This window comes from Pangasianodon hypophthalmus, chromosome 22 (genome assembly GCF_027358585.1).
Source record: "Pangasianodon hypophthalmus isolate fPanHyp1 chromosome 22, fPanHyp1.pri, whole genome shotgun sequence".
Classification (NCBI taxonomy): Eukaryota; Metazoa; Chordata; class Actinopteri; order Siluriformes; family Pangasiidae; genus Pangasianodon; species Pangasianodon hypophthalmus.
The window spans coordinates 10,984,962-11,012,258 of NC_069731.1; the positions used below are offsets into that span (position 1 = coordinate 10,984,962).

General features: G+C 38.9%; 1 protein-coding gene across 5 annotated transcripts in view; it reads left to right on the top strand.

Annotated features, from left to right (window-relative positions):
• The window catches only part of gli3 (GLI family zinc finger 3), a 173,122-nt gene extending 146,151 nt beyond the window's left edge, over positions 1-26,971 (top strand). For all 5 annotated transcript variants that reach the window (XM_026937844.3, XM_026937846.3, XM_026937842.3 and 2 more), the window contains 8 exons: positions 2,395-2,611; positions 4,343-4,456; positions 6,830-6,970; positions 19,682-19,831; positions 20,049-20,213; positions 20,546-20,842; positions 22,123-22,522; positions 22,793-26,971. In XM_026937844.3, coding sequence (XP_026793645.1) covers positions 2,395-2,611; positions 4,343-4,456; positions 6,830-6,970; positions 19,682-19,831; positions 20,049-20,213; positions 20,546-20,842; positions 22,123-22,522; positions 22,793-25,080 — 3,772 coding nt within the window. In that variant the 3' untranslated portion in view covers positions 25,081-26,971. The remainder of the gene's footprint in view (positions 1-2,394; positions 2,612-4,342; positions 4,457-6,829; positions 6,971-19,681; positions 19,832-20,048; positions 20,214-20,545; positions 20,843-22,122; positions 22,523-22,792) is intronic.
• The last annotated feature ends 326 nt before the right edge of the window (positions 26,972-27,297 follow it).

The window sequence follows — 27,297 nt, forward strand, 5'->3', positions numbered from 1 at the left end:
ATCAAAACATTGTTGCAGACCATGTACACCCTTTCATGGCAACAGTATTCCCTAATGGTAGTGGCCTCTTTCAGAAGGATAATGTGCCCTGCCACACTGCAAAAATTGTACAGGAATGGTTTGAGGAACATGACAAAGAGTTCAAGGTGTTGACTTTTCTTGATTTTCTAAGATTTTCCAAGCATCCCTGGTGTTGTGTCAATCAGCTTACTGGGCCACCTCACTAAACGATCAGAGTGGAGAGAAGAAGAGCCCAAAGAGAAACAAAAAGCCCAAAGCAGACAAAGAGAGACAGAGAGGCTGCTAACCCCCATCTGGAGAGATTGATCTAGGAAACTAGGAAAGCAAGCAATGATCATTCATGTCTGAGACACAAGCTGATGAGTGATGAGACAGTGAGCAGCACACTGCACTGTCCAGCTGCATTGATTTCCTCTCTGAAAATAGTATGAGGCACATGAGAGAGCAGAGGAGCACACAATGAATGGCACCTTAGAGACCTGCCCTTGGATCCAGACATAATAAAAATTAATTCAGCTGCTTAGTTTGAATATCATTGTCAAATTTTATACACCGATCGGCTGTAACATTAAAACCACTGAAAGGTGAATAACATTCTCATTACACTGGCAAGGGGTAGGATATATTAGGCAGCAAGTGAACAGTCAGTTCTCAAAGTTGATGTGTTGAAAGTAGGAAAAATGGTCAAGAGTAAGGATCTGAGTGACTTTGACAAGGACCAAATTGTGATGGCTAGACGACAGAGCATCTCCAGAGCATCTCCAAAACAGCAGGACTTTTGGGGTGTTCCCAATATGCAGTGGTTAGTACCTACCAAAAGTGGTCCAAGGAAGGACAACCAGTGAACCGGCAACAGGGTCATGGGCACCTAAGGCTCATTCATGTGCATGGGGAGCGAAGGCTAGCCAGTCTGGTCCGATCCCACAGAACAGCTACTGTCTAGCAGAAATTGTAGAAAAAGTTCATGCTGGCTATGATAGAAAGGTATCAGAAACACAGTGCATTGCAGCTTGCTGCAGACCAGTCAGAGTGACTCTTGTCAACTGCCGAAAGTGCCTACAATGGGCATGTTAGCATCAGTAGTGGACCATGGAGCAATGGATGAAGGTAGCCTGGTCTGATGAATCATGTTTTCTTTCACATCATGTGGAAAGCCGGGTGTTTGTGCATCACTTAACTGTGGAAGAGATGGCACCAGGATGTACTAATAGGAAGAAGGCAAGCCAGCGGTGGCAGTGTGATGGTCTGGGCAGTGTTCTGCTGGGAAACCTCGGGACCTGGCATTCATGTGGATGTTACTTTGACACATACCACCAAAATTGTCTAAACATTGTTGCAGACCAAGTAGACCCCTTCATGGCAACAGTATTCCCTAATGGCAGTGGCCTCTTTCTGCAGGATAATGTGACCTGCCACACTGCAAAAACTATTCAGGAATGGTTTGAGGAGCATGACAAAGAGTTCAAGGTGTTGACATGGCCTCCAAATTCCCCAGATCTCAATCCATTTGAGCATCTGTGACATGTGCTGGACAAACAAGTCCAACACATCCAAGAAACTATAGTCCCAAGAAACTTTTGCTTATTTTTCTTTTTTAGAGACATAAAACTCCCAGAATGGTACATCGATTTAATGCTTCTCTGCTTCTCTCTTCTTGTCATCCAACTACAATTTCTTTATTTTATATTCAGTACAGATCATTGTAAGCCTGAGAAGTTATACTAAATCAAATTTTCAAAATGCAAATAAGCTGCAGAAAATGTACTAGTTTAAATATTAGAGTTCTGATTTGACTGAGTGTACACTAAACACTGTAATGTGAAATCAGTTTCGTCTTTTCACACTTCCATTCCCTTTATCCTTCCCATACCCTTGTCTCCTCTTAATTGTTTTCCTTTTTATCTCTGCTCATCAAAGTACTTAATAAACACCTTAATAAACAAAGTACTTAATAAACAATAAATGTTATTGCATGTAACTCAGAGCATCTGTTTGCACACCATTTGCTTCATTTTTTACAAAGTGTTGGAACATCATATGTTGTTCCTCTTTCGGCTGCTCTCATTAGGGGTCACCACAGTGGTCATTGGCCTAATTACTAGTCCTCCAGGGACCGTTCTTGGCACATCATATATTTAATTTAAATGATACCCTAAGCATGCCTTTAACACTGTTTGTTGTTGACATTTCTTAATGATTTTATAACTATATGGACCTACATACTGAATCTTATACTCATTAGAAATTATAATTTTGACTAACAACTTTTTTAGATTTTGACAAACTTTAGACTTTTAGAAAATTGTATTATTATATTGTACTATATTTAAAAACCTTGACTTTTTCTTATTCCTAATTTCTTCCTTCTTCTAGTCCTGCACTGAGTTTTGCCTACCCTCCCACCCCAGTGGCACTGCAAATGCATCAGCAGCTCATTGGCCGGCCTCCAGGCATTGTGAGTTCTGCTTTTGGGCACAGTCCCCCGCTCATCCACCCTGGCCCTGCCTTTACTACCCAGAGGCCCATAGCAGGCATCACCCCCACAGGACCTGGACTCACAGAGTGCTCCGCAAACTCCACTGACTTACAAGTGAGTGCTCTGTCGTATTCAAAACCCCTTATGAACTGTTTCTTCATGAGTCTTGATTATTTTCAAAAAACCTTTTATGTTCAATAAATAAAAGAAGTGGATGGAACTAATTCTCCTCTGTTCTTTATAAAAGGTGTTTGATTTATTATCACGCAGCATCAGTGTTAGAGTTTATTGCTGTGTGTGCATTATGGAAACATGTGCCCTAAACACATCAGCATCCTATGACTGGAGTATATGATTGTAGGTAGCCCTTTCCTCACGCAAACCCCAGGGGATATTACTGAGAGTTTTGCATTTTGATGTGCCACTTTGAGAAATAACACACAGCTTCCCTCAGCTTCCCTTATTAATCAGAGCCAGATCTACTGTGCACCTTTCTTTCTAAAGGATTGACACTTTTACAACATCTACTTGCTGACTGTGGTGGAGTATAGAATACTACGGGGAGCACTAGTGGATTTTGTTTGTACTGATCTGAATTGTATTTTGTTGCCATGTTGATGACTTCAGATCTGGTTCTATGGTAAATAGAACCCCATTCTACACCAGTCATTCTTCTCAGTAGCCTGAGTCCTAGTCCAAGCCATCCATACAAAGTGGCACCCTTGACCAGGAAATTTGTCTCCCTGAGTGGTCATAAAAGAACAATTAATGGTAAAAGAGTGAAGACCTAACCATTGGTCACTCTAGATAGAGGAAGTGGTAGACCTATGAGGTCTATTGGTTTTGTTTGTCTTCTAATGGCCTGTTGAGCTGTGACACCATTGCAGTAACTCCAAGTAATGTGGTGTTCTTGGTACAGCTGTGAATTTATCTGGCAATTTGTCCAGAGGAATACATATGTTCAGACATTTATTTAATTATTATTATTAGACATCTAGTTATATTCAGATGGTGGTAGTGGTAGATATTTGTATTCCACTGGTTTGGTGTATCTTGGGTTGTATCTGAGTACTGCATGTATTTAAAGAATACAAGGACCAGGTTCAGTCTGGTCCTGATTAACAGACAAATATTTCCTGAAACATATTTAGATTTGTACTAAATGCAAAAAACAAAAAAACAAACAAACAAAAAAAATCAACTAATTTGCTTGAATAGCAAGCTGATCACAATTTGACATCTAATACTGATCATATAAGTTAGGATAAGGTAGCAGGGGGAGATGGAATGAGAGAAAGGAAAGGAGGGCATGTATGATTTTTGATGCCTGATGAAGATCTCTTTGGGTGGGGCTAGAAATGCTATTCATTTTTATTGGTTACACATACAACACTGTATATAGACAAATACTTGAATTAAAATCAAAGTAGACTGGTTAGCTGGTGTTGTTTGTGCTGTCAAAAAATGTTTTAATATTAAAAAGATGTTTTAATATATGTCTCAGAAACTTTCATCACACTCACTTAGGAAATACTTACATCATAATTGCTTAAGAAATAATTTTGTGGCCATATGAGGTACAATTTAATAGAGGACATTGATTTATTACATTCATTATGTCCTTACAGTATTATTTTTAGTTTATCTTATTTTCTTCAACAGTAATTTCAGTAATTTCACTATGATGGTAACATAGCTCTCCCAAGATAATGGGCCAGTTCTTGTTTTTGAATGTGCAGTCCGTTAGCCCATAATAGACATTTTTTGCTATGGGTGCATTTTTATAAGTGCATGCGTATGTTTTAAATACAATGCTGTGTGTGTGTGTGTGTGTGTGTGTTTCAGAGTAAACCCACCAGTGAGTCAGCAGTGACCAGCACAGGAGACCCCATGCACCACAAACGCTCCAAACTCAAGCCTGTTGATGAGCCTTCCAGCCCTGGAGCAGTTAGTGTACAGGTACACACATACACACAAACACATACTCATAAATGCCACCCATCACATAGTATGCTGTTCATATGTATACCCCATTCAACAAATTCCTTCCTCCATAATTTCAGCTACAAGGCACCCCACTCACCCATAAGCACATCCCACCCACGCAGACACACAGTTTTACATATGTAAAAAATGAGGTACCAGAACACTAAGGGAGAAGTGGTCCAGCAAGTGAACAGGTGTCACAAATTGAATAAACTAACAAACAAACAAAAGGCAGGAAAATAACAAAGGACTAAGGAGTGGGGAGCGATGACTACGGCGAGGACAGATGGGGGAGCAATGTCCTCCGTGAGGTAAGCCTGGCTTAATTATCAGGCTTGAGTTTGGAGCGACATCCTCAGCCGAGCAGGGAGGCAGAGCGGCGTCCTCAGCCGAGCAGGGCTGGGGGGTGATGCTATCAGCTGGGCAGGGAGGCAGAGTAATATTCTCAGTGTGGGGAGTTGCGACAACGAGATCCCTGATCTAGGCTTGTGCCCCCTTTCTCGACCATTTTTTTCAGGGACTGCAGTGCAGTGGGCCATTCTGTCATAAATCCAGGGAGTCAGATGCAAGTGCAGACAGTCTTTATTGAATAAACATCTAACAAAAAAACAAAAGACAGGAGAAGAACCAAAAACTAGAAAAACTAAAACAAAGGACTAGACCAAGACAAGGCAAGGCAAACTCAATGTGAACACAAAAGCTACTCACGGTGCAGACACAACATCATAACAGTAACAACACAACATAATGCTTAGCAAATAAGGAGGGAAAACTTAAATAGAGGAACTAAACAGAGGGAACACAAAATAGGTGTGCACAAACACAGGAAGTGAGGCAGACAACAAAAGAAGATGTGATTGAGGGTCCACTTGCGGTCTGAGTGGAAGGAGGGGGATTGTCCATAGTGGATGTGACAACAGGGATGGAAAAGGTCTGGGAGCATATAGACACAACAGTGCTCCACTGATGCAATAATGCAATAGTGTTGAATTATCCCAAATTACTCCACAATACAGTCATGTAACGTTTGCTCCTTTATGGCAATAACACACACATTACAGTGTTGACTTTTTTGAGCAATCGATCACCAGGTTTTAAAAACAGAAACGATGCCTTCTTTGCTTTTTTTAGCCCCATCACCTTAGCTTTTGCCTTTTTTCACCATATCCATGATGTGTGAGCACATGCGACCAGTATGCTATGATTACTAGTTACCAATTGGTCATCATGGAAGTGAGCCATCTGTATTTTTGTAAGGGGTGACACATAAAGTAGGATCTTTCGGGAAAAGGATTTTATAACTACTTTAGTTAATTTTAAAAGAAAAAACACAGCCACCTCAAATCCGGCACAAATTACTTTCTGCATACACTCATATGCACACATCGAGAGATGGCTTGGAGCCCAATTATGTGATGCACTGTAAAACTATTGCTTTACATGTTTGATCTGGTGGTGGGCTGTGGCTCTACCTCAGATATGATAAACACCATATATTTATTATTATTATTATTATTATTATTATTATTAAAGGAGTGCAGGGAGGAAGGGAATTGGTACTGGGAGAGTAAGGCAGATGAGCTCCTACAATAACAGTTTTGGGGATTTCCAGTGGTTCCGGGGGTATAGTGGTAGGGTTCCAAAATCCAAAAATCTTTCAGTCTGGACCATGCCCACTTCCTGTATAAATCTGAATACAAATTGAGATCCAAATATTTGGAGCAATTAACAGATACATATACATATACAAAGAGTGGCATTGTATTGCAACCCTACATTTGTATCTGCTTAATGATAGAAGGATCTTAATGACACACATCCATTCCAGAACTCAAGACACTAATGACCGACAAGCAAAATGTGTGGTTTAAATGGGATTATGGGAATAACACTGATATATGACTGACATTTGGGTGTTTTCAATAACATTTAACACATGACCAGCTCAATGCTTATAATACTTAGTGAATACCTGTCCATTGCTGTAGATTCCTGTGAATAAAATGGTGACAATGGTCTGGAAATAAATTTGTGTAATATAGGGACAGTTTTAATTTTAAATGGCAAATTTTGTGTACAACAACAACATGGATTTTTCCTGGTTATAAAAAGTTTCCATTCAAAATGAATACTTTAGGCAATTAATCAAATTTACTTGTTAGGAGAGTTGGACTTGAACATGTACATTCCACTATTATGCATCATTACAGACATACACTGTGTGTATAAATGGGCTTCAGGTTTCTATGAGATCATGCATCACTCTTCAATACATGTGTTGATCATTCCACTAAATTTAATAACATGGATAAATGTGTGTTCTCTTTTTGTATTATGCCTATACAGGATCATTCAGATGGAATGACCCTGGTGAAAGAGGAGGAAGATAAGGAAGATGGGAAACAGGAGCCAGAGGTGGTATATGAGACCAACTGCCACTGGGAGAACTGCTGCAGAGAGTTTGACACTCAGGAACAGCTTGTACATGTGAGAATACACACACACACACACACACACACACACACACACACGCACTTGCATATTAGTCTTACTCTGTCTCTGTTTCTGCTTCTCCTTCTAATGTCTTTCATATGGTCCACTTTTCACACACTGATCTAAATGTAGGCAAGGTAATCACAAGGACCAGAGTAGAAAAACACACATTTGAACACAGACTTTGCTCAAGGCATGCCATTTGTCATAGCCACTTCCAGTCTGGAGCGGCAAGTTGAAAGACACTCACCTCTTGAGACATGAAAGCTCATCACCAGTGAAAAAACTGCCACTGTGTGCTCTCTTTAAGCTCTCAGTTCTCATCCTAACACGCTCTCAGTTCCCTTTTAACCATTCCACACACACATGCACACAGGCACACATCGGATAGAAAGATCTTCAGTTCTCCACAGCTGTCTATCCATACTCTGACATGGCAATCCGTAGCGGCCATGCTAACCCCTATCTATAATTGATATCCTGAGCTGGGAATGGCCTGCCTCCCACATTTGAAGGCCTGTGCTCAAAGCTTGAGGACCTTGACAACTTCTTGCCACTGTTTCTGAAAGCGATGGGGGTGCTGGTGTGTGTGTGTGTGTGTGTTTGTGTGTGTGTGTGGATGGGCCAACAACTGTATATGTGGGCAGACGTCGTAACAGGCATTTAAAAGTGAAGCCACTCTGAGACCATCTAGTGGCTGGCTGCAGAACAGTTTTTAATCCTGCTCATTCCCATATTAGTGAATGGAACACAATCCAAACATACATTTTATGTTACATTGAGTGCATTGACAATAGCATCAAGAGGCAGATCCACTGTCCGATAGGCCGTATCTATTGCACAGACTCTTTGTCCAGCTTTGACCTACTGCACAAACTTAGTGAGGATGGTGACTTTCATTTTGATCAGATTTAGGCTTCAAAACCACACAATGGGTGTAAAAGGTCCCATATTGTCTACTCAGAAGTCATTGTAGTGGGCATGTTTTTATATGTTGGTGGGGACAAAATGATCCCACAAGGACTGGAATACCTGACAGTTTTGACTTTGTGGGGACATTTTGGCTGATCTGCCTTTTTTTTTTTTTTTTTTTTTTTTTTTTACGAAAACTGCAGATTTTATGTATTTCCTTTTAGTGAGGTTAAGGTTAGGGTTTGGTTTAGGTGTAGAGTAGCATTAATTAGCTGCATTAATAATTATGTCAATGGAAGGACCTCACAATGATAGTAAGATAAGTGTGTGTGTGTGTGTGTGTGTGTGTGTGTGAAAGAAGTATTTTCTGGATCTGTGCAAAAGCCTTGATGATTTATTACTAAATCAGCTTAGGTGGAAACTTTCCATTTTCTTCATTAATTACCAATCAGCCCTAATAATTAGACATAGCAAGCATATTGCACACAGATCAAGGCTCAGTCTTGATGATTTTAATCTACAAAGCAATATGTCTCATTATAGTTCTATGCCAATTCTCTCCATGTATCCCTTACTTATCTTTCATTATTGTAATTTCTTGTTCCTTGCATTACACTGCAGCTGATAGCTCAGACATGCTAATAAATGTACACACCTTCATAGTCCCTCCCTTCAAATTAATTGGTGCATACGGAATGAAGTATCCTATCTTTGTCTCTTTTGTAATGGGTTGAGTTCAAGGTTTGGATCTTTGCCAATCATGGGGTACACTTTTGGGAAGGTTGGGAAGATTTTTTAAAATTATTTTTCAAGTGAACCTTTCAGCTTGTGTGGTTTATGGAAATATGCAATTTACGTAGGTTTTTATGTGACTTGTTATTTTAGATGAAAAAGCTACATTTAGATGAAAACTATGCACCACCATGGTAGTAGGTGCTTTGCTGAAACTCACTGTCACACTGCTGTTGGTGTGTGTTTGTGTTCATTGGGCATGAAACCCTGCACAGATCACTTGTTATCATCATAACATATTCTTGTGCTCTTTTATTGGCACCCTTTTAGCACTCACAGTGCCACTAATAAGATAAGCATCACATCTGTGCAATTAAGCACATTTATCTGCCCTACCTAGTCAGCATAAACCAAGCGAGTGTCCATTTTCCCTCATTTAATTCAATATTTCCACTTTCCCTCCACCCCTTCATTCTGTGCTTATTTTATTTTATTTTTTTCATTTTTGTATTTGAAAATGGTGCCCTCACACAGATAAGAGCCCTTTAAAATCTGTTGGTGTTCGTGGGTGAGATTTGTAGACTTTGGAAAGGTGATTGTAGGAGCAGGTACTCAAATAAAGGAGGGCAAAAGAGGGTTCCTTTTCCATTTTGACTCAGGGCACAGGCTTCTGGAAAAAAAAAACACAAAGTATGTGATAGAAAAACTAGAAATATTTTTGCCATTTTAAATGCAGAAAGGGTAGACTGAGGCCTGGTTTATATTTCTGCATTAACGTGTATTTGTGTGACTCTGCAGAGAGGGGATTTATGGGTACCCACGGTGTGCAGATACACTTTTACACTCTCATATGGGGTTCTCTCACAAGTTAACAACATGTCATGCATCGTACCTACAGTGCTGTGCATTAACTGGCCTGCAGGTGAATGCTGATTGTTTGGTGGGGAGGTGTGTCCAGTTGTGTACCCAGAAATGTTGTGAGGAGAAGTGGTGGCATTTCTTCTACAGGTTTTTTACAAGGGTTACAGAGTAATATTGTTCCAAATATATTTCAGGTACAAACAATAAATTTTCCCCTATTGAATCCAGTACTTTCTGTCATCTATATACTGGAGATGTACTTGTGCTCCCCAGCTGCTTTTTGAAAGTGGAGTCTGTTATTGTATGCTTCACGATATGATCACATTATTGTACAATGAATTTATTTATAGAAAAATACAATCATGATACTGTGACATATGCAAATTTACAGTGTAAGGCTTAATACAGACTGTGGCTCTTAATTTGGCCAATTTAATCTTGCAAGATCACACACTTTCTTTTTTTCTTCTAACATCCTCCCAATAAAGACAGCATTGCACAAAACCACAGAAACTCAATAAAAAATCTAAACCATCCATCATTCCATGTGGATTTAAAAACTAGTTAAAGTGAAATGCTTTGATCCATTAGCTGCTTGATACTGCTGCATACAAATGAGTAAAAATGCTTCAGAAATGTTGTCATTGAGAATTGATTTGTAATTGATCACACTTTTATAATCACATTTGTTTTTTCCCAGCACAAAGTTACACCCACACTGCCTTCTATTTATTATTTCTACAGTGAAACATGGAACTCTTCTTTGTTCTAAGCCTCCTAGACTGTTTTCCTATGGGATCTTGTTTCAGGTAGAAAAAAAGAAAATTTCAGAAGATAATAACTCAAAATTTGACATACTGCTGCTGGCAAAAAATAAAGAAAAAATATGTTGTGTAACTTCCTTCTTTTCTATCTGGCAAAAGCAATGAAGAGTTTTGAGTTATCTTGAGATAATTCTTATTCTTAAGTTATTATCTCAAAATTTGGGCTTATTATTATCTCAAAATTTTGACATACTATGAAGTCTATGCAAATAAAGTGTCTGTTTTTTGTTTTGTTTTATTTGGCATGTAGTTCAGCATAATTTTACAGTAAAAACAACAAGATAATAAGTAAAACGTAATGAGTAATAAGTAATAAGTAAGAATTTTGTGATAAGTCATATTTTTGAGATAATAAGACAGAATTTTGAGAAAAGTCAGAATTTTGAGATAATAAGTCTGAATTTTGACATACTGCTGCATATGTTGGGCACCATGTTTATTTCTACCTGGCAGAAATGGGCTTCCATAGATTTCCATTTGTCACTGTCTCTTTTGCTGTAAATCCTGGTGTGCTTCATGCAACAATGCCCTGTAATGGACACGGTCACATTATGTGTAAGTATGAAGACTTCACCCTATGCAAGTGTCTGCGCACAACACCCTCGCAGAACTATAATTCAGCCCTCATACCCTTGTGAATCTGCTTCATTGTAATGCAGGCACTCGCATTAGAGTTGCACTAGAATTTTTTTTTTGCTAGCACCTATATTTTTTAACAGTTCATGAAGAGCTCAGCAGCTTCTAAACACTTGACAGTCTCAGATATTTAATGAGTGTTTTATGATTTTACATGGTGTTAGCTAGCATCCACATATAATCTGGTTGCTATGTTAAGCCAACACATGGAAAATATATAACGAAAAAAATGAACACGAGGTTAACATTTGTCATATAGTATCACTTTAGGAAACCACAGCCAGTGTAATTGATAGACTAATGCGGACACCAGTGTGGTTTCTAAAAGCTAGCCTTAGTGTTAGCAATCTTCTCTCCACTAGAAGAGGGGTTCTCATTTTTTTTTTTTTTTTAATTTTGACTATTTATTTATTGCAGCCATAGAGTTTTCTCTTTCTGAATTTTCCTCGGAACATATTAGGTTTGCATTACATATAGATGTAACTTTTTTATTGAGGTTTTTGGGTTTATTGAGTTACTGAAGTTTGAATTAAACCTATTCAATTCAAGTGACCAGTCAAACAGGATAATAACTATAAAAGCTCAATAATAAATATATTAATTTTCATACTAATTGGTTGTCATTTCCAACACTGTAAAGTAAAAAAAAACATCAGGTACCCTCTGGGCTATCCTGGCACTACACTAGAATGCTACCTATCCCCTTATGAGCTTCAGTGATATGGAAGTTAAATTAGCTTATTATTTTATTATGATTAAGTGTACAGTTCTTCACAAGCATTTTCTTCAGTGAATGAAACTTCTTGTAGTTCTATGTAAGAGTGTGTGAAATGACAAAAAATAGCATATCTAAATAGCATATATTTAAAGACAGTTTTAAAATACACAGTATAAATGTCATTTTTTTTTTTCTAAGAGAGGGCCAACATTGTCAGTAATAGTGCTGACACTGTTGGCACTCTAATGAATTAAATTATACTTTTATTTTAACTATATAAAATACATTCTTTAACATCAAAAGGAGGGAAAATAAAACATTAACAAAATGTTTATTGGTCTGTGTGTGTGTGTGGGTGTGTGTAGAGGGGGAATAGTCTCTCTCTGCTCCTGTTTGTGCTTGTGAGATAAAGAAAGGCTGATGGGGGAGGCAGACCTCTCTTCTCCCTTAACATACCCTCTGGCTGGCACAGGGAGCCTTTAATTGGTTAAATGTAGATTTTTCCCCCTTTTTTGATCAGCTTTAGGATTAGACACTTTATCAGTCTGGAGTATCTCACACAGAGATGAAAAGGCAAAGCAGAATTACACATGCCAATTCCACCCCACCCTCTTCCTCCTCTCCCTCATCCCTCTTTTTTCCAGTCCTCACTTCCCATTTAGCCTCTTTTTCTGCTCTTTTCACACAGAACGCTTCAGTGATTGACATGCAAAAGGAGTGTATGATTTATTAGTGTGACTGAAAAACTGAATGCTATTGGAGTTTCCCCGCTTTGGGGAAATAGCCCTGTAAACAGGCTCTTTTCATGCATGGCTGCATTTTAATGGGGCAGGCCACAGCTCAGTAAAAAAGATGATAAGCCGACAATATAAATGGGTTTAAGAGTTGGTAAAGAGGCTACCTAATGGCTCAGTAATGAGGGCATCCAGAGTGTTTTTCCTGCTTTGGGTTTGTGTATGAGCCTCAGTATGTTGCTTTGGTCATTTTATTTCCTTTTACATTTACATTACATTTATTCATTTTGCAGATGCTTTTATCCAAAGTGACTTACAAATGAGGAATGTGCAATTGTAAATTGATCATAAATTTTGCAGTTTATACAAACTGTTAAATTAAGGAATACAACATTAACCCTTATATTCTATTCAGGTCAAAATGTCTAAATGTTCTATCCTTAGTGAAAAAGGACAGTCTAGTCCAGCATATATTATATGCTGGCCCAAGATGGTTCGTGTGGTTTAGTGTTGCTTGGGTTCTAGCTTAGCTAAATCTTTGCTGGTAAAGCTGGTCTAACTGGTTAATATTTTCAGCAGACAGATTACTAAAATTAAAATAAACATTTTAATTTAACATTTTAATTTACTACTACAATTAATAATAATAATAATAATAATAATAATAATTATTATTATTATTATTATTATTATTATTATTATTATTATTATAGTGCCTAGTGGGTTAGAACTGGCAGGTGACCAAATTGGGGAGAAAAATGGGGAAAATATTTTTGATGAATTTTCAATTTTAAAAAAGATTGATATGGTGCTGCAGCAGCCCTGGATTTGATCCAAAGCTTGGGTTAATGCCTCAGATTACTGTGTGTATGTAGTTTCACATTTTCTCCTAGTGTTCCTGACCAGGATAAAACGGTTACTATATGTACTTGATGTACTTTCTTAAGCATGACAAAACAGAATTTGTATTTCAACCTGAGTGTAACAAGTGGATAAAGAGATGGCTTTTTAAATATGGAACAAATATTTATTGTATTGCTATAGAGTGAAGCATCAGGAGTAATAGTCATATTAAAATATATTTGCACATGACAATGGTGACATCATAAAAGCCTCAATTTAGTCTAGTTCTACACTTTTAAAGGGGAGCATTTGGGCCATTTAGTGTACTGGCATATAAGTAGCAGTTCTGTTGTATGCAACAGCCTACAAGCCCCTGTGCTGTGATTTATTACATAACAGCACAATACCCTACTAGCACACACAAGCCTCAGTGCTGTACTTCTGGTTTTCCTGGAATGGAACAAGAGTAAAGCATAGGACAATGAGATACAGAGTGAAGAGTGTATAATACCAGGTTAAAATACCGTAAATGATAAATTATGATTGTGAAATTATGATCTATAAAGGAATGTTCTTGTCTGTGTGCATGATGTGTGTGTATTGTGCTTTTAAAACAATATAGTGTATAGTAGCTCTCCACAAAGGTGCTTTGGATGGTTAAGGGCTCTTAACTATTCTTGATTCTTGCTTTACTTATAGCCATCACTGAAAGGGAAATACTCTGATGTAGGGTTTACATATATCAATTAAGTATTCTCCCAGAGGGACAAACTGATGTTGTTCAGTCTATTAGGCTGAGCAGCAGTCTTGCAGGTGTTGTGGTGTCACTGGCTCTAGAGATAAATTGTTTAATGCTATTCTCTCAGCACCTGTTAGACTGCTTTTTTCAACCATAGTCTCTCTCTCTCTCTCTCTCTCTCTGTCTACCAGTACTGCCCCTTCAATTACAAGGGCTATTATATCTGGCCATTAGAGCATTGGTGTCGTACCCTTATCCATTTCTCTCTCCTTTTTCTCCCCTCCTCACTCATCCCGCAATCAGTGTAGTAACGTCATACATCACAGACGACAGCATCAGGCTCATTTGTAAAGTGAGTGTTAAGAGACATGCTGTAGTCTCCTGCTCTCTCTCCTTCCCTCTCTGTCTCTGTTGCGGTTATTGAATGCCATTGCCACATGAGACAGATTATATACCACAGGAAGTTCCACTCAGTGCAAGGGACAGGGAGGGAGAGGGATGTGGGATGAGGGAGTTGAGGAAGGAAGGAAAATGACAACAGTTTTTACACAGTGAGTCTCCAAAGATTCTAACATCCTGAGTCGACGTTGAACTTTATTTTCAGCCAATTATAATTCCAAGACCATTTCATTTTTTAGATTTTTGCTGACAGAATAAATATTATTGATTACATAAGATCACAGAATATATATATATATATATATATATATATATATATATATATATATATATATATATACAGTACTGTGCAAAAGTCTTAGGCACATGCAAAGAAATGCTGTAGAGCAAAGATGCCTTCAAAAATAACGAAATTAAATGTTTCTACATTAAAAAAATACTATAAAGAGCAGTAAACAGTAATAAATGAAACAAAGTCAATATTTGGTGTGACGATCCTTCGCTTTTAAAAAAGAAAATAGTAGTCTCAGGTACAATTTGTGCAGTTTTTTAAGGAAATTATCTGTAAGTTTTACTGAACATCTTGCAGAACCAGCCACAGTTCTTCTGGAGACTTTGACTGTCACACGTGCTTCTTATTTTTGCAGCAAAACCCAGCAGCCTTCATTATGTTTTTTGTCTGAAGAATGGTCTCTTATGTAATATGCTGTTTTCTTTACTGACATACAAACATTTTTCTGTAACATTTAATTTTGTGCTGGAAAACTAATGTTTGGAATTCTAAAATGTTTTTGTACTGAATCAATAATGTAGAAGTCATAATATAAAAATCTACTGTTCACTTGCTGCCAAATATATCCCACCCCTTGACGGGTGTTATTCACTTCACCTGTCAGTGGTTTTAATGTTATATACAATAACATATATACAAGAACAGGATGTCCCTCTAAAATTTACCAAAGGACAAGACAAAAACTTACCAGGAAAGCTGCTAAGAGACCTATGGCAAGATTAAAGGAGCTGCAGGAATATATGACAAGTACTGATTACTCTCTGCATGTGACAACAATCTCTCGTATTCTTCACATGTCTTGGCTATGGGGTCGAGTGGCTAGACAGAAGCACTTTCTCACAAAAAACATACAAAGGTATGTTTGGCACAAAAAAAGTACATAAAAAAACCCACCATACCCATGGTGAAGCATGGTGGTGGCAGCATCATGCTTTAGAGTTTCTCCTTGGGGCTTTTACCAAGGTTGAGGGAATCATGAATAGCTACAAATACAGGTTGATTTTAGTGCAAAACATTCAGGCACCTGCTAGTAAGCTGAAGATGAAAAGGAATTTCACCTTTCAGCATGACAATTACCCAAAGCATACTTCCAAATCAACAAAGGAATGGCTTAACCAAAAGAAGAGCAATGTTTTTGAATGGACTAGCCAGAAGCCCGACCTGAATCCAACTAAAAATCTGTGGGGTGACCTGAAGCGGGCTGTGCACGGGAGATGCCCTCACGATTTGATGGATCTAGAATGGTTTTGCAAGAGAGAGTGGGAAAATATTGCCAAGTCAAGATGTGCCATGCCGATAGACTCTTACACATAAGGACACATGAGTGGTTTAATAAAATAAAAATTCAGGTACTTCGTGTTTTCTAATTTGAGCTTCTTTCCTGATTATAATGCCATGTTATAAGGATATAGCTTTTAAGTCCCTTGGTCCATGCTAAGGCTGTTCACTGTTTGGTAGCCACCAGGCTCCTAGATTATCTGGAGTAACTGTATTACCAGTGGTTAATAGTAGTTCTTGTCTGAATCACTTCATACTATAAATATCTATCAAATTACCTAACACCTGTTACCTAATACCTAATTAGAATTATACTGGAAAAGATTTGAGATGTAGGAACAAGTCTGGAGGAATGAGAAATCTTTAGCACACTGCAGAAAAAGCAAGGGTGCCTTTGTGATAAATAAAATAAATGTAATTACTCTTGTATTAAATCTAGTAAACTGTGTCATTGATTAAGATTGTACAAAAAAAAATTCTAAAAGCTCATTTGCATAATCTCTCATGTCACAATTTCCTGGATCCAAGAGCAGGAATGCATACATGAACTACATTTCCAGTAAAAGTGGCTTGTGCTCAAGACCTCATGTCATCTTTCTCTCTCCCTGATTATTCAGATTATTTTCATTTGCTGCTCATATCCATAATATATTATGGAAAGATTACTTTGGATGAATCTTTGCCTGTGCCCTTTTTGAGATGGTCAACATTTTATTACAAATTAGTCAGTGAATATGACAGCTGATGCCTCCGGGTTTTCAGTGTTAGGATGATAACGTTTCATTAAAATATGATGGTCTTTGTAGAGTCTTATTGGGGTAAAACAAGGCCAGTAAGCAGAGTCAGGGCCAGTGTGTGAAACAGGGGTCAGGTTTGAATGACAGTCCACCACCTCACAGTCATTCTTTCTCACACACAAACCAATAATACACTCCTGCACCACTATGAAAACTCTGGAAAGTTTGGGCAGATGGTAGGAAGATGACAGAGAAGCTAGCGATGCCGGTCGCCTTCATGTCATGAAGAAGAATAGAGGATGAGCTCCTCTCTCTGTCTCTACCAGTGCCTCTTCTCTCTGTCTCTACCAGCACCTTTCACTCATTTTTTCTGAATCCCTCTCTCTCATTTTTGCCTTTTCACTGTCACCCGCCTCTGTCCCCTATCCTGCTTTGTATGTGAGGGAATTGGTTCAGAGATTTTTTTCCTCTCCTTGTTTTTCTGTTTCCTTTTCTTTTCTCTCCCTTTGTCCCTTGCTTTGGGCAGTGTTCTGCCAGCTACTCAGGTTGCCTATGATCAGGGTATTGCTTTTGTTTCTGGCATGAAATGCAAAGCAGTGGCGCTTCTGAAATGCCCAATGTTGTGCTTGTGTGGATGCCAGATGCAGTGACCTCATGCAATAAGTGTATGAATGGTTGCATTGTGTATAAGTGTTTTTTATCACTCTTTCATACTAGTTATGGCTAGTCATAGAGTTGCTTAGCATGATTATGTGCATGTTCTGGCATTGAAGAGCCTGTAGGACAAATAGTGTGTTATATATAAAAAAGAGGAGCACAGCAGAGGTGCCATGTTGACTGGCAGACCAAAAAGCACAAGGGTGACTTGATGGCTTGTTTCAGGAAGAGGGAAGCAACAAGAAGAAATTAAGAGAGTGAGTAATGCTATGGGGATTTGTTGAAAGTGGATAATTTGTGGCACTGTTGAAAAGGCCCATTCTTATTAGACACAAAAATATATTTCTTTATGACTGAACTTTTGATTTCTCATCCTTACCTTTTTTCCCTCCCCCTTGCCCCACCAAAGCCTGATTGGAAGTTGCCTTGGCAACACAGCTGTCAGTGCTTCTCTTGGCAGGACAGAGGACAATTGCAAATGGAGCAACAGGATGATATTTGAAATCTTGTTTAAATTGGACACAGCAACTAAACACAACATTATAAAACCCACCAGAAAGATTTTGAGTGAAAACAGACAAATAAGGTAATCAAAAATCGACTAAGTAAGAGAATGTCTTTAGGTGTAAGAGAGAAAGAAAGAAACAGAAAAAGCAATACAGAAAATCAGAGCATCATTATAACAGATGGTTAGGTAGTCACCACCTAAACTGAGCTTTACTTCTTCAGGTAAGCTCACAGTGATACAGTCCCCTCCGAAAGTATTGGAAGAGCAAGGCCAATTCTTTTGTTTTTTGCTATACACTGAAGGCATTTGGGTTTAAGATCAAAAGATGAATATGAGAAGGTAGCACAGAATTTCAGCTTTCATGATATTTACGTCTAAACTACAACTTAGAACATGGCACCTTTTGTATGAACCCACCCATTTTCCAAGTGATCAAAAATACAGGAGCATGTGATTGACAGGCGTAGCCAATACAACGATTTGGAATGTCATGAAAAAGAAAGAAACGACCAGTGTGCTAACAACTAGACATCAAACAGGCAACAACCCAGCCAGAAGGCATTCATTTTAAGAGAGAGCCAGAGATTTCCAATGACTGTAAGCAAAGCAGCCCTAGCAAAACCAAAGCTGAGCAAAGTTTAAGTTTATACAAATGAGAAGTGATTTGGTGACTGCTGATAGGAGTTTCTTTTCTTTTTTCATTCAGCCATAACATTAAAACCACTGACAGGTGAAGTGATTATCTCATTACAATGGCACCTTTCAACAGGTGAGTTATATTAGGCAGAAAGTCGGTTCTCGAAGTTGATGTGTTAGAAGCATGAAAAATGGGCAAATGTAATGATCTGAGCGACTTTGACAAGGGCCAACAATAGGCACCTACAATAGGCACATGCACATCAGAACTAGACCATGGAGCAATGGAAGAAGGTGGCCTGGCTGATGAATCATGTTTTCTTTTACATCATATGGACGGCCAGTGGTGTGTGTCACTTAACTGGGAAAAAGATTGCAGCAAGATGCACTATGGGAAGAAGAAACCGGCAGAGGCAGTGTGATGGACAATCTTCTGCTGGGAAACCTTGGGACCTGGCATTCATGTGCATTCATGTTACTTTGACATGTACCACCTACCTAAACATTGTTGCAGACAAAGTACATCCCCTTCATTGCAGTGGTATTCCCTAATGGCAGTTGACCTCTTCCAGCAGGATAATGCACCGTGCCACACTACAAAAATTGTTCAGGAATGGTTTGAGGAACATGACAAAAGTTCAAGGTGTTGACTTGGCATCAAGTTCCACAGATCCAATCGAGCATCTGGGGAATGTGCTGGACAAACGAGTCTGATCCATGGAAACCCCACCTCGCAACTTAGGACTTGCAAGGATCTGCTGCTAATGTCTTGGTGCCAGATACCACAGCACACCTTCAGAGGTCTTGTGGAGTCCATGCCTCAATGGCTCAGAGCTGTTCTGGAGGGACCTACACAATATTAGGCAGGTGGATTTAATGTTATGGCTGGTTGTTGTATGTTCCTACTCACGGTTTCTAAGCCAGTCAGTGAAACTTGCTCTGCTGCTAACAACATTTCCCTCCAGAATTATATTTTTTTATATGCTATGTGATCAATTGGGTGGTTTTATATTCTGTAGATAGCCTGTGTGGGTATGTTTTTTTTCAACAGTCCAAAAATCATTGTGTAAAAGTAGTATAGTGTTTAATCAATGATATGTTCAGTAGTTGGATCACAGCATCCTGTATCACGCCCTTAATGGCTACGACTGCATCTCTGATCTAAACATTGACCTTTAACCTCCTTATCTCTCACAAAGCATATAAATAATGACCATATCCATGGGGAGAAGAAGGAGTTTGTGTGTCGATGGGAGGAGTGCTCTCGAGAACAGAAGCCCTTCAAGGCCCAGTATATGCTGGTGGTACATATGCGCAGGCACACAGGCGAGAAACCACACAAGTGCACGGTGAGAAACTACATTACCCAGCATATATTTCTCTTAAAAAGGATCTTATAAAAGAGTATTAAGGAAAATATTCAAATTATTATATAACAATAATCGATTGACTGTGACTGTAACAACTCAGGCTTTGATTTGTAGCACAGCAGCTGTATATCACAGTGAGTAAGTGTGAGTGAGGTTTGTGATTTGTACGTGTCCTTTTTTTGTTTATCATATGCAGTTTGAGGGCTGTTCCAAGGCCTATTCTAGACTGGAAAACTTGAAGACACACTTACGCTCTCACACAGGAGAGAAGCCTTATGTGTGTGAGCATGAGGGCTGCAACAAGGCCTTCTCAAATGCATCAGACCGTGCCAAACATCAGAATCGGACCCACTCCAATGAGGTATATACACACTACCTCTTTTAGCCTGTTGATGCTCAGGCAAATAGAACTATTAAGCAGTTACTGAAGGAAGATGTAATATTATTTTTTAAAGCAATGAGGATTAAAATAACAAATTACCCAAAAGGTATTTTTATATTTTAAAGCCACAGTCAGGACAGGGCTAGAGCCACCCTGAGTTGCATGGTTTATTAAGTATACTGGTGTTTAGTAAGTTCTAAAAGATGGATCTGCAAAATATAGCAGCTCCTGATTGAGTTGTTTACCTGCCATTTCAATTCATGAAAATAGTTTGTTTTTTCACAATCAATCATTCAAACAATGTTTCTCAGAAACCCTATGTATGCAAGATACCTGGCTGCACCAAACGCTACACTGACCCCAGCTCTCTGCGCAAACATGTAAAAACTGTTCATGGTCCTGAAGCCCATGTGACTAAGAAACAGCGTGGAGACGTTTACCCCCGACCCCCGGCCCATCCCCGCGAACCTGGAGCCAATGGACAGGGCAGGTCATCAAAATCACAACGCCCCTTTGAAGCGTTTCCTGACCAAAGGGAGTATAACCATGCTACCTCAAAACAAGATGAATGTCTGCAAGTCAAGTCAATCAAGACAGAGAAGCCCATGGTGAGCCCCTTTTTACACTCAAATCATTTCCTATGCACTTATTTGTGAAATAAAATAATCATATACTCTTTCTGAAATAAAATAATCTGACATTAATAAATGCACTTATAAGTACCTTTTTACTTCCTTTACTGACCTCTTTACACTAATTGTTTCTTAATTCAGGTATGATAATGTGTTTGACATATTTGACCTTGCCTACTTACCTGCTTGCTCTCATAACTCAGCCTATCACTTATTTTACATCTATGCCAACTTTGCTCTGCATGGCCTGTATAATAACTAAATGTCTTTTTCATCCAATGCTTCATGCTTTACTTGCCCTCTTTCTAAGGACAGTGGGTGATCAGGTGAGATTTGGTGAACTATCAACATTGATATCCTTGTGAATCAGAGCTTTGCTCTTCCTGCCATAAATCATATTGTCCTCACAAGTTAGAGGTCATCAGGTTAAACAAAAATTGTTTCACCCATCTCTGTGTGGTGTCATTGTACAGTTCAGCATTACAACCTTTAGTAGACAAGTCACCAGAATTAATTACTCAAATCTTACTGAATGTATACCATATATGTTACCGTCTGCTCACACCTGCAGGGACACAATGCAACAAAATGGCCAGATGGCCTTCATTTTCAAAGAGAGACAGAGATTTCCAGTGAGAGTAAGCAAAGTAACCTTAGCGAAGCAAAAGTTGAGCAAGTTTAACTTTTTGCAAATCAGAAGTGAAGCAATTTGGTGACTTTTAATAGGAGTTTCTTGTTAATGTTTCTTTTTTCCCCTGTTTTTTTCAAGTTCCATGTATTTGTTCCTAGTACTTCTAAGCCAGTCAGTGAAACTTGCTCTGCTGCTAAAAACATTTCCCTGTTGATATAAGAATTTTATTTTTATATCTGATATATGATCAAATAGGTGGTTCTATATACATTCTATAGATAGCAAATGTGGATATTGCAATATCCTGATGCTACCTGTAAAACCATGACAACTGACAGTAAACTAAAGTAACCAGCATAGAGTGGAATGGTATAAAGCCAAAAAAAAAAATTGCTGACTGGTGTGAGTGCATAGTTAACTCTAAATCAGACTAGGCCAGAAGAGGTGTTAAAAAAAACTTAGGGCATTTATCCATTCCATGTGCCATGTTAGATGCCTTTCATCGCTGTATTTAATACAATTTTCATGGATTGTTGTTTCAGTGGAAGAGCTCATATTTTATCATGGTTTAACTGTTACATGTGCTTGCCACATTTAATTTATTCATGTATATCTTGTCTCTCAGACGTCTCAGCCAAGCCCTGGCAGTCAGTCTTCATGCAGCAGTGACCAGTCCCCCACCAGCTCCCATCTCAGCCGTGGAATCCAGCTTGCTGTGAGCACTATTGGCCTTGTGGGGGAGGAGGTGGTGGAGGACCAGGAGTTTGAACAGGAAAATGAAGAGAAGAACACTGCGAGAGAAGAGGAGGATTCCCCCATCATGGTCTCCACTGCATCCACTGCTACAGCCACGACGGCTACTCTAGCCTTACAGCCCCGCAGGAGTCTGAGTCAGCCCTTGCGCTGGATGGAACAGATTAAGATGGAAAGGCTTAGGCAGGTGAATGGCGGGACGTCAAGGCTGGGACATCTGTCACCTACAGCACCCTCTAAAGGCCACAGTCTGCCCTCCCTCACAGGGAAAGGTAAGACTTTGCCTCAGTTTACACTGTGTATGTTTTGTCCAATACTGTCTAATATACTTCCTTATTCAAGTCATGTCAGATTAAAATGATTATGGATCGGGGGAGAAAAAAAGAGTCTTGAGAAACTCTGTGAACTCTTTATAGCTCACTTTGACATTTGTTTTTTATGGTGTATTTGTAAGTAACACATGGAAGAGGTCTTTGTTAAATGCAATATTGATTAATGCTGACAATTACTTTTTTCTTTACATGTTTCTTTGTGAACTCTAGGCTTGGTTACTGTCAGGAGTACTTGTGGGGGTGCACCAGTGCCTCAGCCTCCTTTACATCCCGAGCCATCCAGCACAGAGCTGACAATGCTGAGCCTCTTACGGGATCGCCGTGACAGCAGTGGCAGTGCCACCAGCTCAGCCTACCTAAGTAGCAGCCGCCGTTCCTCTGGCATCTCTCCCTGCTTCTCAAGCCGCCGCTCCAGCCAAGCCTCACAGTCTGAGCACAGCCAGCAGAGACAGCTGCACAACCTCAGTGCTACTGACTCATATGACCCCATCTCCACTGATGCCTCACGTCGCTCCAGTGAGGCTAGCCAATGTGGTGGAGGTGGTGGTTCTGGTGGGGTAGTGCTTGGAGGAAGCTGGGGTGGTGGAAGTGGAGGTGTGGGAGGAGGTGGGGTGGAATCAAGAGGTGTTTTGAACCTAACACCAGCACAGCATTATCATCTCAAAGCCACATATGCAGCTGCAACTGGTGGGCCCCCTCCAACGCCTTTGCCTAATGTGGAACAAGTGAGCTATAAAATTCAAATGACTATGGCCAGGGATGTGAAAGGCATGAAAGGCACAAACCAGCTCATATTGCCATCACTAGTCAGACCACGTTGCAGTAGTGATAGTAGTTCTCATGGACAAAGCAGTCACATTAGGTACAGACAGAGGGGATTGTATCCAGGGGAAGGCCCAGGCAATAGTGACAGAAGAGCAAGTGACCCTCTAAGGTCAAGAGACCAAAATACCTTTGGAAGTATCCAGATACAGCGTTTTGGCAGCCAGAATAACATGGACCACTTACCCCCTCTGGCTGGTAATAATGTCCCAGGTGGTGTTGGTAAAAGTACAAACCACCAAAACTACACCAACTTAGAGGGCAATATGCAGAGTGGCCAGCTCTCCCCTTTCTCTCCTAGCATCATGGAACAAACAGCACTTGAAGCTTTAGCAATGGAGCATGATGGGGCTCTCTTATTTAGGGATGATGATGTTCTTGCTGAGGACCATGAAGCTTCCTGCAGCCAGCAAAATGGCAAAAATTCCCAATTTCACAGAAATTATTTTGCCCAGAATAGTGAGGAGGTGCAAAACGTCCAGAATCCTTCACAGCATCATGGGGCCCAAGAAGCACAAAGGCCCAGGAAAGATAGCCTACCAATCCAGTGGAATGAGGTAAGCTCAGGAAGTACTGATTTTTTACCTCCTCGGGAGCCACTGAGGTGTGAGCAGTTGCCAAACCAAATTAATGCAGTAGGCCTTCCATTTGGTCGTTTTGAAAATATGATTGTACAACAGCAGCTCCCTTCATACCTTACAGACCAGCGACACCCTAATCAGAGGGGTAGTGTTCAGCAAATAACTGAACTGACCAATGGACACAATTACCCAAATCAACACAGGCATGGATCAAATTCAAGCCAACAGCTATCTTGCAGAATGAGACAGGGTGTGTCGGTGGAGACTACACAACAGAACTGCAATGTCACAAGGAGGAACAGCTCAAGCACATATAACTTTGGTCAGCAAAACTGTCAGAATGCCCTGGGCCCTCATCAAGCCAGTCAGTCACAAACTCAACAGCTTCAACAGAGCCATGAAATTCCATGTCAAACAAGTGGAAACTCGCTCAAGCAAGGAACAGTAAAGTCCAGTTTATCCCATGTCTTTGTACTCTCTCTTCAATCCCAGTGTGCAATGGTTAGCCAGCCTGTGGATCAAGACCCCTCTCAACCACAACTATATTCCACCCAACAGATCATCAGTAGTCACAATGCACAATCCTACCAAAGTTTTACAAAAGGAAATATCACTAACTGCTCACTTGCTAATCAAGTTTCAGAACTAAAAGAAGAAATAGAAGATCAGCTTCAACCAAACTCATACTCTTCCATGCAGCAACAGCAAGTCTTTCAAAAGCACTGCCAAATGGAATCATTTAAAATTGAGACTGGGGTATCATGTGGACCCTTAGAGGATCTACTGTCCCCTGGGGCTGATCAGGTGACCAGCACAGTAGATAGCAGCCCAGATGGCAGTGTTCGGGATAATGTTGGCCTACGATTTTCTTCCATCCTGGATGATAGCCTTGACCAGGGCAGTTTGGTTTCTAATGTCATCAGTCCTAGTGTTCTTCATGATTTATCACAGACTTCCTCTTGGCTTACAACGCCACACCTCTCAGCTGTACTTCAAAGCTTGCCTCCTGGTACAACTAACATGGCCATTGGCGACATGAGCTCCCTTCTGACTACCCTTGCAGAAGAGAGCAGGTTTCTTGCAATTATGCAGTAGGTTTTATAATACTTCAGTGGATGAGAATGGGGAAAACAAATAATTTACTGAAGTAATTAAAAAAATGGATTAGGAGGAGAAAATCTTTGATTTATATTATATAGCATAGTTTGTTAGGGGGAGTTAAATAAAGTATAGACCTGTTATTTGTATATGTCTTAGCCCCCTAAAGAAGGGGATTGGGGAAACCATGTAAATATAGTGTAAGTATATAAATACATAAAATCATTTCATTTGTGGAATAATTGAATATCCAAAAGCCAGTTTCATATTTCTTTAAGGTGATTTGGTGACTACAGCATCATTCCCATCTCTTTAAAACAGTACTCATTTCAATTCAATTTTATTTGTATAGCACTTTTAACAATGTACATTGTCACAAAGCAGCTTTACAGAAATATATAAATTCTGGATATAAATTTTACATTTATAAATTTATCCCACAGTATTCTGTGTATTATTGCTGTTTTGCGTTTTGATATAAAATGTTCATAGACATGCATGTTCATTTTTTCAAGTATACACACTGTCTTTTTATGCAAGTAGAACATATCTCATTTATTATAGACAGACAACTTTGCTATCGTCATCAGGTAAAGACAGGTTAAATGTTCCATTTAATAGGCCCTAGTGTTGAAATTTCCTATATTAACATTTTAATTATGTTGTATGTCTTGCATTGGTAGTATTAAAATTATGTTCCTGGTCTTGTACTGTACTTGACATTTTTCAAACCTGGCTACATATACAAGGGACCATTTTATTACACAAGGGTGGACCAGAGCCTCATATGAATAATTATACTACTTTATTTACCATGATTGCATACATAGACTTTATATGTATATAGACTTTTCCCTATTTTTTTTTACACCTTGCATATTTGGTTTAATTACTGGTGCTTATGACAAGCTGTAAAAGACTAAGAGGTTGTAATTCGCCAACGTCTGTTTTTTTCCCCAAAGAGGATAAATTTTAATATGATTGATAAAATGTGCCAATAAAGTATTATTATTATTATTATTATTATTATTATATTAACCCATTTTAGGTTTTACCACATATCTCAAAGTAATTTTGTCTGTTTTTTAAAAATCTAAGTGTATTATTTCACAACCATGGTTACCAAGTATTTCATATTACAAATAACTTTTAAGTGAACCTGTCCTGATTTGCCTGTGAAGAAATTTGATACAATGTGGAGATAATTTGGACAAGTCACCAGAATTAATAAATTTTTTAGCAGTATTAAAAACCTCTAGTTATGCGTACCTGCATATGTACAGTATTATGAGTCATGCTGTAGGAAATAGGTACTGTTTAAAATAGGTATGTTGTTATTGTTGATGTTGTTATTGTTATGTTATTGTTTTCCAAGTGTTATGATACATTTCCTGAGGAAAGGACTGGATGCAGAATTGGGGGGGAGGGGGGACAAAGGTTTGTGTCTGATTAGTGCCTACTGATATCAAGAGGAACACTGCCAGTCTTTTATAAGGCATTATTACAAAAAAAAGGAAAAAGGTCAAGAGACCTACAATTTCACATACAACTCAGTAACCACTAATGATTCTGGTACAAGTGAGGTGTTAGGTGTAAATGTAACATCAAAAAAAAGAGCAAAAATATTGGAAGATATTTTAACACATTTCTTGCCTTTTTATAATTGTAAATATGTTATCCATCTGTAGACTGTATAGGAGTGTTTAGATGACAAAGTTTGCCAAGATGAGCATACATACCAAGCAGGAATCCCAAAGAAGAACTAGGGTTCTAGTCAAAGTTCATAGCACCACCAGATGGAATTCAAAATCTGAATAATTTTTTTTTTGTAACAAACCACAACAAATGTTTGTAAGACTTTAATAAAAATGAAATAATGTGCATGGCATGTCTGAACAGCTTGTCTTTTGTTTATGAACAAGTGCATGTGGAGAATGACTAGTGATGTCATTCTCCACATCCATCTGCTGCTTACATTAAATTCAATTTATTAAAACAACACATACAGATCACTCACTAAAAACAGGTTACTATATGACTAAAATAAATTTATATCTGAAAAAAAAAGGCTAGCAAATAAAACATGTAAATTAGCAGCAAGGGTTTCTTGCTTTTATGGTCACTGAGCTTAAACATTCATTTGATGATTCTTTGGCTTTTACTGTAGTATGTAGGATGTTATGCTTAACTAGTTGTGCTAACAAGGTATAATGA